Source organism: Cyprinodon tularosa, unplaced genomic scaffold (genome assembly GCF_016077235.1).
Source record: "Cyprinodon tularosa strain WSP-4 unplaced genomic scaffold, ASM1607723v1 ctg82, whole genome shotgun sequence".
Lineage (NCBI taxonomy): Eukaryota > Metazoa > Chordata > Actinopteri > Cyprinodontiformes > Cyprinodontidae > Cyprinodon > Cyprinodon tularosa.
The window spans coordinates 221,367-236,988 of NW_024039585.1; the positions used below are offsets into that span (position 1 = coordinate 221,367).

A 15,622-nucleotide genomic window follows, 5' to 3' on the forward strand; every position below is an offset into this window, starting at 1 on the left:
GAAAATATTTCAAAACATAAAAGAATGATGTAGAAAGGATATAGTGGCAAGAAAAAAATTTGTTTATGGGTCTATTTAAATGTAATCAAAAATAAAGTGTCCCAAATCACTCAAATTCCTATGAATAATCAAAGGAAAAGCTTATATTGGCTGTTATAGCAACTGAACACTTTGCATGATTGCTGAAAAGGTTTGTGCAAATTTCCACTAATATGTTTGAGGATTCCTCTTTTGCAATAAGCTCTCATTTTAGAGAGGAAGGCAATCACGTCCTTACCTTAGTCTTAAAATCTGTATCAAATCATGGCGCAACAAAGTGTCAGAGCTTTGGATCATGTCCTGAAATGTCCAATGTTGCCGAAGACCCAGTTTCTCTGCAGAACGCCTGATGGTGAGAATCATTATGCATGTATTATCTATATGCATATAACCCTTTATCAGTATACCATTTACATTGTGTAAATCTGGGGTTCCCAATACTGGTCCTCAACTACCACTGTCCTGCCAGTTTAGACATAACTCTGTTTCTGCACGGCTGGTACAAATGATTATATAGACTCCCCAGCAGCTCTCAAGTGCTGCAGATGGCTGGTTCATTGAACTCAGGTATGTGGAAGCAAGGAGACCCATACTGTAAACATTGCATTGCAGTGCTACTTGAGGACAAGCATCAAGAGCCACTGATGTCAATATTGATACATACAGAAAATATCCCTAGGCGTTATGCTTCCACCAGCATGCTTGAACATTCAGGCTGTGTTGAATCTTATGTTTTTGACCAAATAACAGATGCCACAATGCTGCCGAAACATGAAATATTGAATTCAAGATCAAAGTTCTTTTTCTTTGACAAGATGAGACTTTGCATGGAACATTCGGGGGGGGTTAGTTCCATCTAACTCGAAGAAGTTGCTTCCTCATTGATCTGCATCAATAAAATCCAGCACTATGTGAGGTTCTTCCATGAGGTTTTACAACCAACTTGCCCACATTGCCCACCTTGATGATGATTTTCTGATTTTACACCATCAACTTTTTCATTAAAAGAGTCACTTTTGAATTCTGAATCCACACAGTTTCCAGTGTGGAGCTCATTGTAATTCTTTTAATATTTAAATGCCACTGGAACTTATTAAGACACTTACATGAAGCTTCAAAGCTATTTGCTCAGTTGTTAACAGCAGCAAACCAAATTCACTGGTCCCCAATGGGCTCTTTTGTTTTTTCTAAAACTTGCCACAAACCAACTGCAGAGAGCTGCTGCTTTTCATCTGTTGATTCCATGAAAACATTTCTTTTTCCATACTCTGTGAAAGAGATGGAATAGGGTAGGACCAGGTTTTACACCAGTTCGCAAATTGTGAGTTTGTATGAAAAATTCAGCTATCCACAATTCCACATTTATTTACAGCACATTGTGATAACATATTGTCACACAGGTATATTTTCTTTCCATCATAAAAAAAACATGCTGGTCAAATTGAAATATTTTTTCAAATCTAAATCTGTCAGTGATGTTATTAATACTGGGCACAACTGGAAGACCCTCTGACATTATAAAAAAAAAAGCTGAGTTAAATAAAGCAAACTTCATTGTATAGGAAAAAATAGTTTTATTATTGGTCCAAAACATACTATTAATACATAAAGCAGTGGTGCACAACATAAACTTATATATTATTACTAAAAGGACACAAAAAAGGCCCCAAAATACTACACCAATTTATTTATGAACACCTTAAAGTATTCCTATAAATACATTTTCTTTAAAACTTGCCTTGTTTCAGAATAAAGCTGATCAAATTATGAGAAGAATTCATAGCTTATAATAGAAAATATAATAGAAAAAATTGTTTTCTCATACTGACACTTAACAATTATCCTAAACTGTCCTGATTTAATATTTAAATCCATATTTGTTCCAATTACAATTTCTTGAATTAAGTCCATGTCAATATTTTTCAATTACATGCTACTTTGAATTTAGTATCTTATTTTAGGCACTTAATTCATGTTATGACTTTTTCACGACACTAACTTCTACCCAACTTATTTCCTTATGTTCATGATGTTATTCTCTTAAGCCTGTTTTTTTTTTTTAACAAAGGAAAGAGGCTATTAAAGATAAAAGTTAAATAAAAGCTAAAAGATATCTTTAATAATTTGTCATAAACTAACAGCATTTCTCAGAGAAGTGGTTCGGTCTCATTCCAGTTGACTAATGCATCTTTCCACCTGCAGGAAACAAAACCAAACATTTTAGGGAATTGAAAACATAATGTTTTTTATTATACAATGCTTTATTAGAGGCATATTTAATCACAATTTTAAACAAAAAAACATCAAAACATGTAGTGTTTTTTCTTATCAGTTATTGTGCAAATTAGAAAGACATAAGGAGGTCATACCTGGTTCTGATGCAGAGCTCAAGTGGAGGAATGAGATCAGCATCAATTTCTTGAAAGTTCTGACTCAATTTGCCAACAGCTGAAAACACAGTTAGCATTTTTATTTAGATGCAAAAAGGAGAGATCCAAACGAATGAAAAGCATCAGTTAGGTATAACATGATATCAGCCATTTATTATCTTTCGATCTATTCAAATCAGACACCAACTTATGATTTGGTCATCAGAATTAGTATTAGCATTCCCTGATGGTAAGGAATAAGAATAAATAACAACGGTAAGAGACATCTTTGAAGCATGTGGTTTTGTTTAAAAATAAGCTTATCGGATCAACAGAGGTAAAAATTAAACATACAAACAGTGAGGCGGATTTCCTCCTGCTGATTGGCCAGCCCATCATAATAGTACAGGTCAAACTCCAGTTCTTCCTTCTGACTGATCAACAGCTCCCTCTGCAGGCCGAACAGCACACTGAAGTGGCTTTCACTGCACACCACCCACACAGGGTAGGAGGGAGACTTCAGATGATTTCCCACCTTAGTAAGAAAACACAGAAAATTCCTTATAAAAGCAAACCTAAGGTAACATTGCAGGGTACTATAGAGATTTCTACATTGCATCTGTGTATAATAAGAAGCTGATCCCCATCCCTAATTCATTCAGCTGCATTTTGGTGAGTGGTGAAAACTTTGAATATCCCTCAAATATCGACAATCACCATGAAGAGTTCAGCATGGCTCACCTGACAGATATTATAATGTTCAAACAAGGACAGAAGGCCGACTTGGCAGTGGTCCTTTATTCCCTTAAGCAGAGTCATGTTGCCGTTTCCCGAGTCGAGCTCTATGTCATTATCAAACACATTAGAAACCGCTCTGCCACAGAGCAGCAGGTTGACCAACTCCTGTAAAAATAACCAAACAATATAAAATACTTTTAGTTACATAAATCTACAGAGCCCTAAAAGAGGTATCAAAGAAAAAAAACAAACAAAAAATCTCCCATTTGCATCAGATTCTATTTTCATGCACACCAGATAATTTAATCAATTCATTGAGTAACTAAGAGTATTTTGGCCTACTGTGTTTATTAAAATGAAAATACCTGACCTAATTGTGCTGCATTTCTAATTTTATGTTGTTTAATGACAACATTAAAAAACAATTAAAACTAACTTATAGTATATTCCATTTTACCTAGACAATCTTTAAATATGTCACTAAAAAAGATACTGTAAGAAAAAAAGGAAGGAGGAGAGAAGGAGAGGAGGTAAGACAATAGAGAGAGGGGAATATAACTTGGGAAGGAGAAAAGGAACATGGGACACAAGGAAGAGAGGAGGAAAAATACAAGCGATACAGGAAATAAGGGCACCAGAAAGACAGGTTGCAACAAAACATGAAGAGAAAGGAAAAAAGGAAAAAAAGGAAAAAAAATTAGAAAAGAGATTAGTTATAAAGTAAGAAATTACAATATTTTAAAGTCTTTTATTTTGTTTTTGCTCTTAACCAGAACTTGAAATATTAAAATAACATTTCTAACTGCTACAGATTGTGTAGTCAACTTTTAAATTTGGCTTAAAGCATTAAAACCTGAGTGCAGTAGCCATGAGCTCCTATTAGCGTAGTTGTATGGAGGTCCATATCCTCTCTCACTCTGAGAAGAGAAGAAAAAATAATAATAACCACACTATCAATGCAAAGCTAGTCATACTGAATATACTGTTGTAAAGAACAGAAAAGGTTTTTTTTATTTACTTTTCAATGGATCGAGAGAGAACAGCCGAGATGGTCAGAAGAATGCATCCTAAGACCTCGGTTTCATACTGTGGATTAAATGCAAAGATAAAAGAACATGTCAACATAGATTTGACAGGCAAGATTACAAAAACTAAAACCAAGAAAGGTATTCACTCTTTCACCTGCTCAATGTGCTGTTCCAGAATGACCTGCAGATCGTTGATGTTGTCCACAGAGAACCACATCATCTGGATCAAAAGGTGTTCAGAAAACAAGGAGTCAAAATAAAATCTTAACAAAACAAAAGAAAAAACAAAAACTTAAAGGTAGAGAAGATGATCTTTTATTCTCCTGGTGGATCATCTAAATAAGTGGTCCACCTAATTGTCAATCATTCTGATGATATGTTTACGTAAGGCTGTCCTACTTTAGCTATCTTTTTGTGCGCATGCGCACTTTCAGCCACATATATGTGGTTTCAAGCATTCATTGAAGCTCACCTTTCTCACCGCGGTTCTTTGAAAATGGCCGAGAGTTGCAAGAGGAAATGTGTCTACGAAGTGTTTGAGAAGAAAAGAAAGGCCTCAGGAGAGGCAGATATATCCTAACAAAGCATTATGGGATTTGCTGTCACAGCGGCCCGCTGTCGCCAGAGCCTGTCGTTGCCTGACAGTCGCGACTAATAACAAAGATGGCACAGGCACCGTGCGGTCGAAGAGGAGTAATGTAACAAACGGTAAGCAAAAAGTAGTGATCATCTGTCCAATCAGTCAGTTAACCGAGTTTGCTATAAAGCTTGTATGAGCTATGAGAATAGCACATTTTAAACAGGGCGTGCACAAGGAGAAATATGCTCACGCATGCTCTTGCACATGCATTTTTTCTTTCTTTTTTTTTTTTTTTTTAAGTAAAGAGGCTGGGTCTTTTAAAAAATACTCCACAATAGCTTTAACACTAAGAGCAATTGGGCTTGCTACAGTTTCGCAGTGGTTAGAGCTCACTACCCATTTATGGAGGCATTAGTCCTCGACGTGGCCGACCTGTCCGAGCTGTGGTCACTTGCCGCATGTCGGATACCCCTTTTCCTGTCAGCCTACAGTCCAAAGAACGAGCCACTAGTGCCATTAAAAAAAAAAAAAATAAAAAAAAAAAAACAGCTCTAAGAGCAATTGAGCAACATGATCAAGTGGCCACAGCAACAACAGCAGCACATAAATAAACTAGAGATCAAATAATACTGAATACTTCAGTTGTATTTAGAAACCTGAAATTCAGTTCTATCATAAGAATAATTGTGAAGTCATTCATGATTGTTGCCAGAAGTTTATAGAAACTCATCTTGTGCATGAGGGTTTTTCTTTGAGCCTTCAATGATGCATCATACATCTTCAATATTTTTATAAACAGTTTATAATGTAAAACATCTGCTTCCATGCTGACAGTCCCGCTGGTATTCCAGTATCTTTCAGTTTGAGGATTTAGGACTCTGGGACTTCCTTTTTAATGTCCTAAAGATGACTGGAAAAAAACTGGGTGTTCTGATCAGATAATCACTCTGCATCAAAACTGGTTTTAGAATAGAAAGAAAAATAACTCATAGAAAAAGCACATGTTAAATAAATTATTATTGAAAGCCCTAAATGAACAGGAAATATAAGTATATGATAAATGCATGAACACTTACGATCATAACAAACAACCATATTGATCATCTTTACCTTATCAAGCAGTCTTTCAGATCTGTACTGTCCAACTGGGGTGAAATGGCTTCTTCCTGAACTTCTATTATTCAGAAAAAGAAAAGAAAAGAAAAAAAACTTGATATGAAAGCAAACTCAGTTTCAAACTGTGGCCCAGCTGATTTCTAGGGCATTTCTCAGATGAACGGGTTTGACAGCTGGTGGGGATGTGAGCCCAGTTTGAAAGAGACCACTCATCTGAATCTGACACCTGATGTGACCTTTATATTCTATACAATCTATTCTCACAGCTTGAGATTAATACAAAAAGACAATCATGTGGGTCTGTGCACAGGATAAAAAAGAAGAAGAAAAAGCAAATAAGCTTAGGTTTCAGCAAACGCTACACGACATAAATGTGGAAACATTACTAGACAGAGGAAGGCGTAGGTCATCTTTTTCATGGCTTGTTATTGCCCAACCTTAGAACAGAAAATCCATTTATTGTCCCACAAAGGGGAAATTGCTCAGCCAGATGTGCCTAATAAAGCAGTACGAGTACAAGTACAATTTATTACAAAAACAAATATCGATACTCAGTAAATGCATAAAGGTAACTTAGCTTCTGGTGTTTTTCTTACATTACAACTACTGCTTTTTGTTCCTCCCCAGCCCGCCACAACACTTCAGCCAGAGCTAAAACAAGACACTGTCTTCTGGTACTGTTGGAAGGTCTCAGGCTCCTGTAAACAAAATCAAAAAGGAGTCAGAACCAGGTGGTCTGCAATCAAAGACACATGAAACAGATTTCTCATGATAACACAACACCAAACTGTACATAACTGAGAAATGGAGAGAAGAGGACACCTGGTTTTTTGTAAGGAAATTAGGCAAAAGATGAATGCATGCTAATGGGTCACATCATATAGTAATAGTCCTAAGCAGTAGCAGGGAAATAGATGGCATAATAAACTAAAATATATATTTTTTAAGTTGCTGTTAAGCTATAAACCATGTAGACCTCACAGTCAAACAGAGACCTGATACTTACTGGAACCAAACAGGGGGGGGGCAGCATTTACTTTTTAAGCTAATTATCTCAAGAACAAACTCCCTGAAAATCCAAGATGTGCAGAAACAGTTTTTCTTTAGTTAGGACTGAGAATATTTTATAACTGCAGCCTCTTATCAAAGAACCCGACTAATGAACTGTTTGAACAAATGTTTACTTCATCTCTTAATACCTGTACTTCATCTCTTCCTCACGTGTCCTGGTTTCATACTTGGTGCTTTGTTTATGTTTATCACTCCTTTAATAAGTGTCACGTCGAACACTTTGTAATGCCTTGTCATTGAATGATGCCCTTTATAATTTAACTGACCTGGGCCAGGAGAGGGGTCACGTCCTTTTGTTCTCTTATATCAAACTCTAAATTTCAGATTTATGAGTCCATTTCAGCTCCATATGGACTGGAAAAACAGTACTACCATAGATACCAGCAAGTCAAAGATTATTGTTATAAGAAATTGCAAATCAAATAGGAAGAAGGAATATGATTTAATCTTTGTATTTTTTTAAATATATAAAAAGAAAGAGGATAAAATGTTGGTCTCAACACTTTATTGAAGAATTAAAACGTCTCTATGTAACATGAAACAAAAATGGGAGAAGGAGTCAGATACACATATAAGAAGAGAACTGGATAGATATACTAGAGAAACAAGCAACAACTGAAAATTCACAAATTTAAGAGAGCTTGGCTGGAAGAATGCAGTGAGATTTTTCATAACTCCAATTTAACAGCACTAAGATCAGGTACCCTGAGCTCAGAGTTTCGTTGGAGACAACGTGGAACCCCGATGGCTAACCACTTTAATGTGTTTGGGGCCCGTCACAAAATCCACTTATTTTGGAGCGAGGTGTCAGAGATCAAATAATAGGGGAAGATTTAGATTACTCTTTTGTCACCCTGTATCTCGGTCAAATTCCAAACCTTGCATAAGGACAAATTCTTCTGGCAAGTGGAAGGAAAATAATAACCAGGAGGTGGTTATAGATCTGTCAGCATTGGTCCAACATTGGCACGGGATCATTCAGGAAGGCTCAAACATGCATCCTAAATAGGGTGACATTTTGTTATAATGAATGTGTGTGTATGTACATGTAATTGGATATCTTAATTGTATTTACAGCTCCCATGACGAGCTCATGTTCTTTGTTCATGTATATAGATAAAAAGTTATGATAATAAAAAAAAAAATCCATGGCAATATTTCATGTTTTACTCTAGATCAGGGGTCACCAACATGGTGCCCGCGGGCACCAAGGGGCCCTCAAGGACCACATGGAGTGCCCTTAGAGTCTTCTGAAAATAGAAGAACTCAACAGTGAGCTACGTTTGAAATTTCATTGTATTCTGTTGCTCTTCTTTTTTAATCGGTTATAAATTTTATCATTTAATTATATATGGCATTTAAGCATTTATAGAGATTTCAAAATGAAAATGTCTAAAAGAAAATTAGAAATGTAAACAAAACGATAAAGATATGTTTATAATTTAAGAAGTTTAGGTGAACGATGACCCTTGCAATTCATAGGTCAGTATTGGTAGCCCTTCCTGTGACTCAGTGGTCCGGAAATAGCCCTCAACTGTAAAAAGGTTGGTGACCGCTGCTGTAGATTTTCTTATTACGGACAGGCTATGGCAGACAACTAAAAACTAGTTTTAAAGTTGGTAAAGACACACACTGCTTTGAAAAGTCTCTGACTGTAAAGCTTACTTACAGAAGGATGTTGCTGCTGTTATCAGTGTGTTCAAATAGAAGCTTCTTCAGAAAAAATGCTTGAATCGTTGCTAGAACTCCACAGGGACCACCCTGAAAAAAGGCAGAGGAAAAAGTTTTATACAAAGTTATTAAGAAAAATTTCAATAGTTGTTATGAAAATACATTTGCTTTATTGAGCCAGTTTTATTTGAAATTATGGTTTGAACAAAATAAAACAATTAAATAAAATCACCTTTTTCTGCACAATGCCATATCTGAGCTCACGTGTGTTCGAAAATGCAAAACCCTGATTTATCCACTCAGCACTGAAAGAACTCAAGCTGGAACCAAGGAGAACTGTTTTCAATTCCTACAAAAACAAAACAATGAAGAAACAAGCTAAAATCAAACAAAAGCTTCCTCTTCTGGTCTCCATGTCATAAAATCTGTCAGGTACGCACCATGGCAGTGTGCTGGTCCATTGGGCAGCCTACAAAGCTACACTTTAGAACAGGCGCCTGAAGGGACACTTCTGGCAGATCAACATCATCAATATCATCTGGAAATGTAATTAAAAAAAAAAACAGAAACAACAACATATATTTGGCAAAAGAAATTAATCAAAATAATGTGCGACAAATTGCTTTATTTCAGGGCTCACCTAACACCATCTCTGACACATTTAGTTCATGGACATTCGGTCTGGTCTTCATCCTTTAAACCGCAACACACAAAAATCTCTGGCTATAAACTTCTGAAAACTATTTGAAGTGATGAGGTGCAATTAGAGTTAGTAACATCCCAATGTTTACTTTATCTCATTCCCTGTGCTTTGTCCTTTTCTTCTGTAGTTCTTTTCATCCAGGTTTTCCTCTGTTAAGTTGACATCTAGATTTTCTTCACCCCCGCCAGATGTGTTTTTGAAAGCCAGCTGAGGTCCAACTAAGGATTCTAGGTTTCCCTTTTCCACGCAGAGTATTGGCTGGGCCAATTCGACTGTCTGACTCTGCCTTTTTCTATTTGTTTCCTTCAACGAAAACCATCATGATAAACACAAGAAGGAAGCTATCGGGGTTATAAAATAAACAGGTTCCTAAGAATCATAAAATAAATACCTTAGGTACTGGTCCAGCCATTAAGCCTCGTCTGATATGACCGGTTTTTCTTCTCTGGGCGACCCCATCGATTAAACCGTCTCCCCGTGCCTCTCTTTTGGAAAAGTCCTCCTGCTTAGAAGGCACTAGTGACTGGACTTCCTGATTGTCTGTTTTGTTAATTAAGAAAGTATTTGAATTCAATGCAGCAGGTCTGTCTTTCTTAGAAGTCATTGATGGATTTGTCACCTGAATATTGCACTTTTCTTTTACTTCAGACCTAAAAAAGAAAAAAGAAAAAAACATGGATAATCTCAGCTTAGTACAATATAAAATTTTAATTATACATAGAATTTTTGTCTGTGAAATACCTGGTTTCTGTGTATTTTGTCATACAAAACGCTGGTGTCATGTCTTTTGCCTTTGTTTCATTTATAATTGATGGTGTTCCTGGAGGGCAATCGGATGCTGAGCCAGTAGTTTGGTCTATCTGCTCACAATCTCCTGTGGTGATCTTTTCATGGTGCAACCGTTCAATGTGATGCTTCACAATGATTTCCAATAATGTTTTCAAAGGCGATTTCTGAACCTGCATTTATGAGCACGTCAAATTTAGACAATTTTCTACATCCTGGACATGCATTTCTTCTATTTATCCTGATGGATGCACCTTATTTTTTCTGTAGAGATCTTCAATGTTTAGCAACTGCTTCAACAATGATCGGTTGTTTATACTGGCCTGAGTGCGTGGATGTTCCTCATCCATACAGGCGATGGTCCTTCTCAGGCCCTGTGCATTAATACCATGCAGTGCACAAGTGTCAGCACAAAAATAATGATGGATAAATGGACGAATAGACAGATAAGGCAAATTGGTTTACCTACAGTATTCCAACAGAAAGCAATCCAAAGTGCCCAACATATAAAGAAAGAAACACTTTACAAGTAACTTAATCCCTTATCTTATACTTGAGACGTAATGGAAACGTAAATAGCAACACTAAAATTAGAAGCTGCAGCTAAACATTTTTTTAAGTCCTGATATCCCAGTTTTTCAGGGAAAAGAGATAATAGCCTGTCTGTTTACTGCAAGCCGATCCTGGTTATTAGGTCCTGGGAATATCGAATAAGATTTCTCTGATAGCCTAAAGGGACTCCATGGTTTGTACTGCACAGGCATCTCAGACAAGTATTTAAAACAGAGGTTTTTTTTACTGCTTACTTGATTAGTAGTTTGTTAAAATGTCAGGAAAATGGATGAATCAGTTCGCCTGTTTGATTTTAAGAGTAGACTACATTAAAATAGGAAAATTAAAGCAGGGGTAGGGCTGTGTAATTTAATTTAATCAATTAATTTGATTTTCTATAATTCAAGATTTAACTTATGGCTTTCATGGCTCAGAAGGACATCAATTCATCACTTCTTGTTTTTAGATCTATACTAAAAACTGATTACCTAGCTAAATGTGATATTCCACTAGCTGCAAAAATGTAGTGATCTTGAATTAAGGTCACTTCTTTAAGGGTTGGGAAAATAATGATTATTTATTTTATTCTTATTATCAATTCGGAATAGGTTGCTGCTAATCAGACAAATCTAGTGTGATGCAGAGGTTTGTGCAATCATAGTAGAAAACAATGGAACTGATCATCATAATATATGTGTGTTTTAAATGGTTATTTTTTTCAATATCCTTAAATAATGACTGAACATGTTAAGTTTGCAGAGAATAACAAGTTTGGATCTCCAGCCTACAGCTTTTTTTTTTTCCCTTTTTTTTTTCTTTATTTATGCTTGGTGAGGCGGTTGTTCTCTTTCCTTTAGCAAACGCCAAAACTAAAATACAAAAAATCCTGTAGCTCATCTTTGCTAACGCGAGCTAGCTAGTAGCTAATTAACCTTCGCTGGACCATAATGTTCGATAACTTACCTTCCTGCTCAGGTATTCCCGCACTAGAGACGAGGAAACCTCTTCCACAGAAGGAACCATGATAACAGCCAACTCGTCCAAATGCTGAAAGTCCAGCAGAGACACACACACACACACACACAAAAAAACTATCAACAACTAGCTGCACCGCCCTGCGCCGACAGCGCAGATCTCACAGTAGTTGGATGGACCCGTTATTGTCATAGATTACGCCGCAATGTGTACTAGTTGGATATACGGGTATGGATTTTAAAGATATATTTCCTTGTTTGTTGCTTCACCCAAACGAAACCTCAAAATGTTCACCCGCCAACAGACCAGGAAGACTAGATGGTAGGTGAAGGATGGGAATATATTTTACAGATCAGCGAAACTGCGCACCTGTTTGTACGTCATCGCGCGTTACCATGGTTTTAGGAATCGCTTCCTCTGGGATATGGGTTACATTCCTCTATGGAAGCCCGTTTGCGCCACTCTCAGAAGAAAGAAAATGTAGATCCAATATTAAGAAGTAGTTATCTTATAATTATGAGACACTATTAGATAGCTAAGTTATTTTTCTCACACAGCTGAAGTCAATTTGCCTGATAAAAGGATGGCACTTTTAAGTTCTGCCAAATATTTCAAGGGGTTTTTATTTGGACTTTGACTGGACCATCCTCACAAGAACATTTTGTAATTAAATCCTTGTAGCTTTGGCTGTGTGGTTGTTCTGCTGGAGAGTGATTGTCCCCGCCACCTCTAAATCATCTTTACATTTTCATTCATCTTTGTTTTTATTATTTTAACCTGTGTCCGTGTGCCTGTAATAATACGATTTTTTTTTTATCTACAATTTTTCCAATGACCCAACTCTGGAAATCATTGTGTAGCAAAAAAAAATCACATGACACAAAAGTCATGTGGAAAAAAGCTGCCAAATTCCAAGGAATTATTATTTTATTTTTTTTATTACGAAAGACTAGAACTACTGTACAATTAAAGGTTACCGTATGTACAATTGTATCCAAGGCAAAATGCTGTGCTGCCTGTTTATATTAAATACTTTATTTTATGATGGTAAGTGAACATTGCTTTACCAAAAAGCAAAGCCCGACTGTAGAAGACAGCAGGAGTACCTGAGGAGACCCCACACATCCACTGGGAGATGGATAATAAATGTTAACAGATCTCAGGGCTGAATTCAAGCCTTTTTGCTGCAAGGCAACAGTGCATCCACCTGCACCAACTTGCAGGCCTTCTAAAGGAAATATTAAAAGAAAAAAGTGCTTTCTTAAGCCCAGAATTTCTTTAAACACAACTCAGTTTTTCATATATATATAGAATAAACCATGTTTGATGAAAACACTGCATAGGCACACTCCAACCACCATGGGACATTTAAGACAGGCTTACAGTAGTTATGATTTTTTTTTAAGCATGTTATAATGTTAAATTTACATATCTGATATAAGACTTCAATGCTTTAGTAGAGTTCTCCTAATGCTGAAAGCTACACATTCTCATGTCTCTCCCTGTCCTGTGAAAAACCAGTAGTGATAAATATCTTAAAACATGCCTGGAGTATCATATAGAACAAGGTTGTGTAGTGTTTACACCATAAAGGAATATAAACAAATTTGAAAATACATACTACACAAAGAAGGATACAGTTCAGAGGTGTTTTGATCTTAATTTAGCTGAGCCTTGTACTGTGAAAATTAAAGTTTAGTTTTATTTATTTTTTTTATTGAAATTTACATATAATTTAAACGATAATAATATTGCCATTGCTCCGTTTGCATGAAACTGAATTAGTGTGGTGTATGTTTAAGATCAAAATGTGGGGCTGGTGAGGTGTTAAACATCCCCAGCTCCCCTCACCTTATCTGCAATGCTGTGTTGTACCGTGCCAGGATTCTGCCAAAAGTCACGAAACAATAAATACTCCTACGAGCAGCTTCACCAGAAAACCAGTCAGTATCTGGTGTGACCACCATTTGCCTCATGCAAGGCAATACATCTGCTTCGCATAGAATTGATCAGGTTGTCAATTGTGGCCTGTAGAATATTGGTCCACTCCTCTTCAATGGCTATCCAAAGTTGCTGGATATTGACAGGAACTGGTACACGTTGTTGTATATGCAATCCAGGGCATCCCAAACATGCTCAATGGGTGACATGTCCGGTGAGTATGCCGGCCATGCAAGAATTGGGACGTCTTCAGTTTCCATGAATTGTGTAGAGATCCTTGCAACATAGAGCCATGCATTATCCTGCTCCAAAGTCAGTTGATGTTCTTGCATGTATTGCACAACAATGGGCCTCAGGATCTCATCACGGTATCTCTGTGCATTCAAAATTCCGTCAATAAGATGCACCATTGCTCTTTATCCTTAACAGACGCCTGCCAATACCATACTGTAACTCCACCACCACCGAGGGCCATTCGATCCACAACATTGACATCAGAAAACCGCTCACCAACACTATGCCACAGACATTCTTTGCCATCTGCCCTGAACAGAGTAAACTAGGATCCATGAAAAGAACACCTCTCCAACGTGCCAGACGCCAGCGAATATTAGAATTTGCCCACTCAAGTCTGTTAGTCAGGTTGAGACCCCGATGAGGGCAACAAGCAAGCAAATGATCTTCCCTGAGACGGTTTCTGACAGTGTGTGCAAAAATTATTTGGTTATGTAAACCAGTTTTTTTCAGCAGCTGTCTGAGTGGCTGGTCTCAACGATGTTGGAGGTGAACATAGTGGATGTGGAGGTCCTGGGCTGGTGTGGTTACATGTGGTCTGAGGATGGTTGGATGTACTGCCAAACTCTCTGAAATGCCTTTGGAGACGGCTTATGGTAGAGAACTGAACATTCAATATATCAACATCTCTGGTTGACATTCCTGCTGTCAGCATGCCATTTGTAATTAAACCTCTACTTAAGAAACCATCTCTTCACCCAGATGACTTGTTCAATAAGATACCTATATCCAATCTTCCTTTCTCATCTTAAATTCTTGAGAAAGTAGTTTCCAAAGAAGTGTGTGACCACTTACACCATGATGAACTTTTTGAAGAGTTTCATTCTGGCTTTAGAGCTCATCATAGCAGCTCTGGTGAAAGTCACTCATGATATTCTCATGGCCTCAGATAATGGACTTGTATCTGTACATGTCCTGTTAGATCTCAGTGCTGCATTTGACACAGTTGATCATAATATAATTTTAGAATAGCTGATCCAAAATGCTGCAGCAAGAGTTCTGATGAAAATTAAAGAGAGATTGTATTTCTCCTATCCTAGCTTCTCTTCATTGGTTTCAATGCAATCAACGGGTTTTCCTTAGATAGAAAGCTGGTTGAATTGTAAAGTTCCTTGAGATGACACATGTTTTGAATTTGCGCTTTATAAATAAACTAAATTGAACTGAATTTAATTGCATGTTTCCTCAAATCTTGTTACACCTGTGGCATTGTGCTGCATGTAAAAATTGCACCTTTCAGAGTTGCCTTTTTTTGTCCGCAGTCTAAGGCACACCTGTGCACTAATCATGGTGTCAAATCAGCATCTTCATGTGGCACACCTTTGAGGTAGGGTGGATTATCTCAGCAAAAATAAAAGGTGCTCACTATTGCAGATTTAGACTAGTTTGTGAACAATATTTGAGGAAAATGGTTACATTATGTATGTGGAAAAAGTTTAAGTTTATTGAGTTTAACTCATAAAAAAGGGAGCAAGGTGAAAAGTGCTGCGTTTATATTTTTGTTGAGTATATCATATGTGCTCCTATTACCATGGTTATCATCATAACTTCCTTAACTTTGATATCAGGAAAATAAAAAGTAAAACAACTGCAAAATAATATCTACCTTTAACCAAAAAGCTGTATTTTCTATTGGTTTTACTCTTATTATGCTTTCAATTATAATAATTTGACTTCTATTCATGTTTGTTTATATACATATTTTGCCAACAAAATAAAATAAAATGATTAAAAAGATATAAGAATATTCCAGGATAAG

General features: G+C 36.7%; 1 protein-coding gene across 1 annotated transcript; it reads right to left on the bottom strand.

The window, feature by feature from the left end:
• Nucleotides 1-2,021: 2,021 nt before the first annotated feature.
• On the bottom strand, nucleotides 2,022-11,763 carry mindy4 (MINDY lysine 48 deubiquitinase 4). The gene is made up of 18 exons (XM_038272263.1): nucleotides 11,617-11,763; nucleotides 10,356-10,475; nucleotides 10,057-10,274; nucleotides 9,707-9,965; nucleotides 9,404-9,618; nucleotides 9,253-9,305; nucleotides 9,053-9,150; nucleotides 8,845-8,961; nucleotides 8,611-8,702; nucleotides 6,467-6,568; nucleotides 5,865-5,928; nucleotides 4,329-4,394; nucleotides 4,165-4,232; nucleotides 4,000-4,063; nucleotides 3,150-3,311; nucleotides 2,763-2,943; nucleotides 2,409-2,487; nucleotides 2,022-2,235 (listed from the first exon to the last, which is right to left on the bottom strand). Exons 1-18 carry the CDS (start codon nucleotides 11,674-11,676, stop codon nucleotides 2,187-2,189), a joined length of 2,067 nt encoding a protein of 688 aa, XP_038128191.1. The 5' UTR covers nucleotides 11,677-11,763; the 3' UTR covers nucleotides 2,022-2,186.
• Between the last annotated feature and the right edge of the window lie 3,859 nt (nucleotides 11,764-15,622).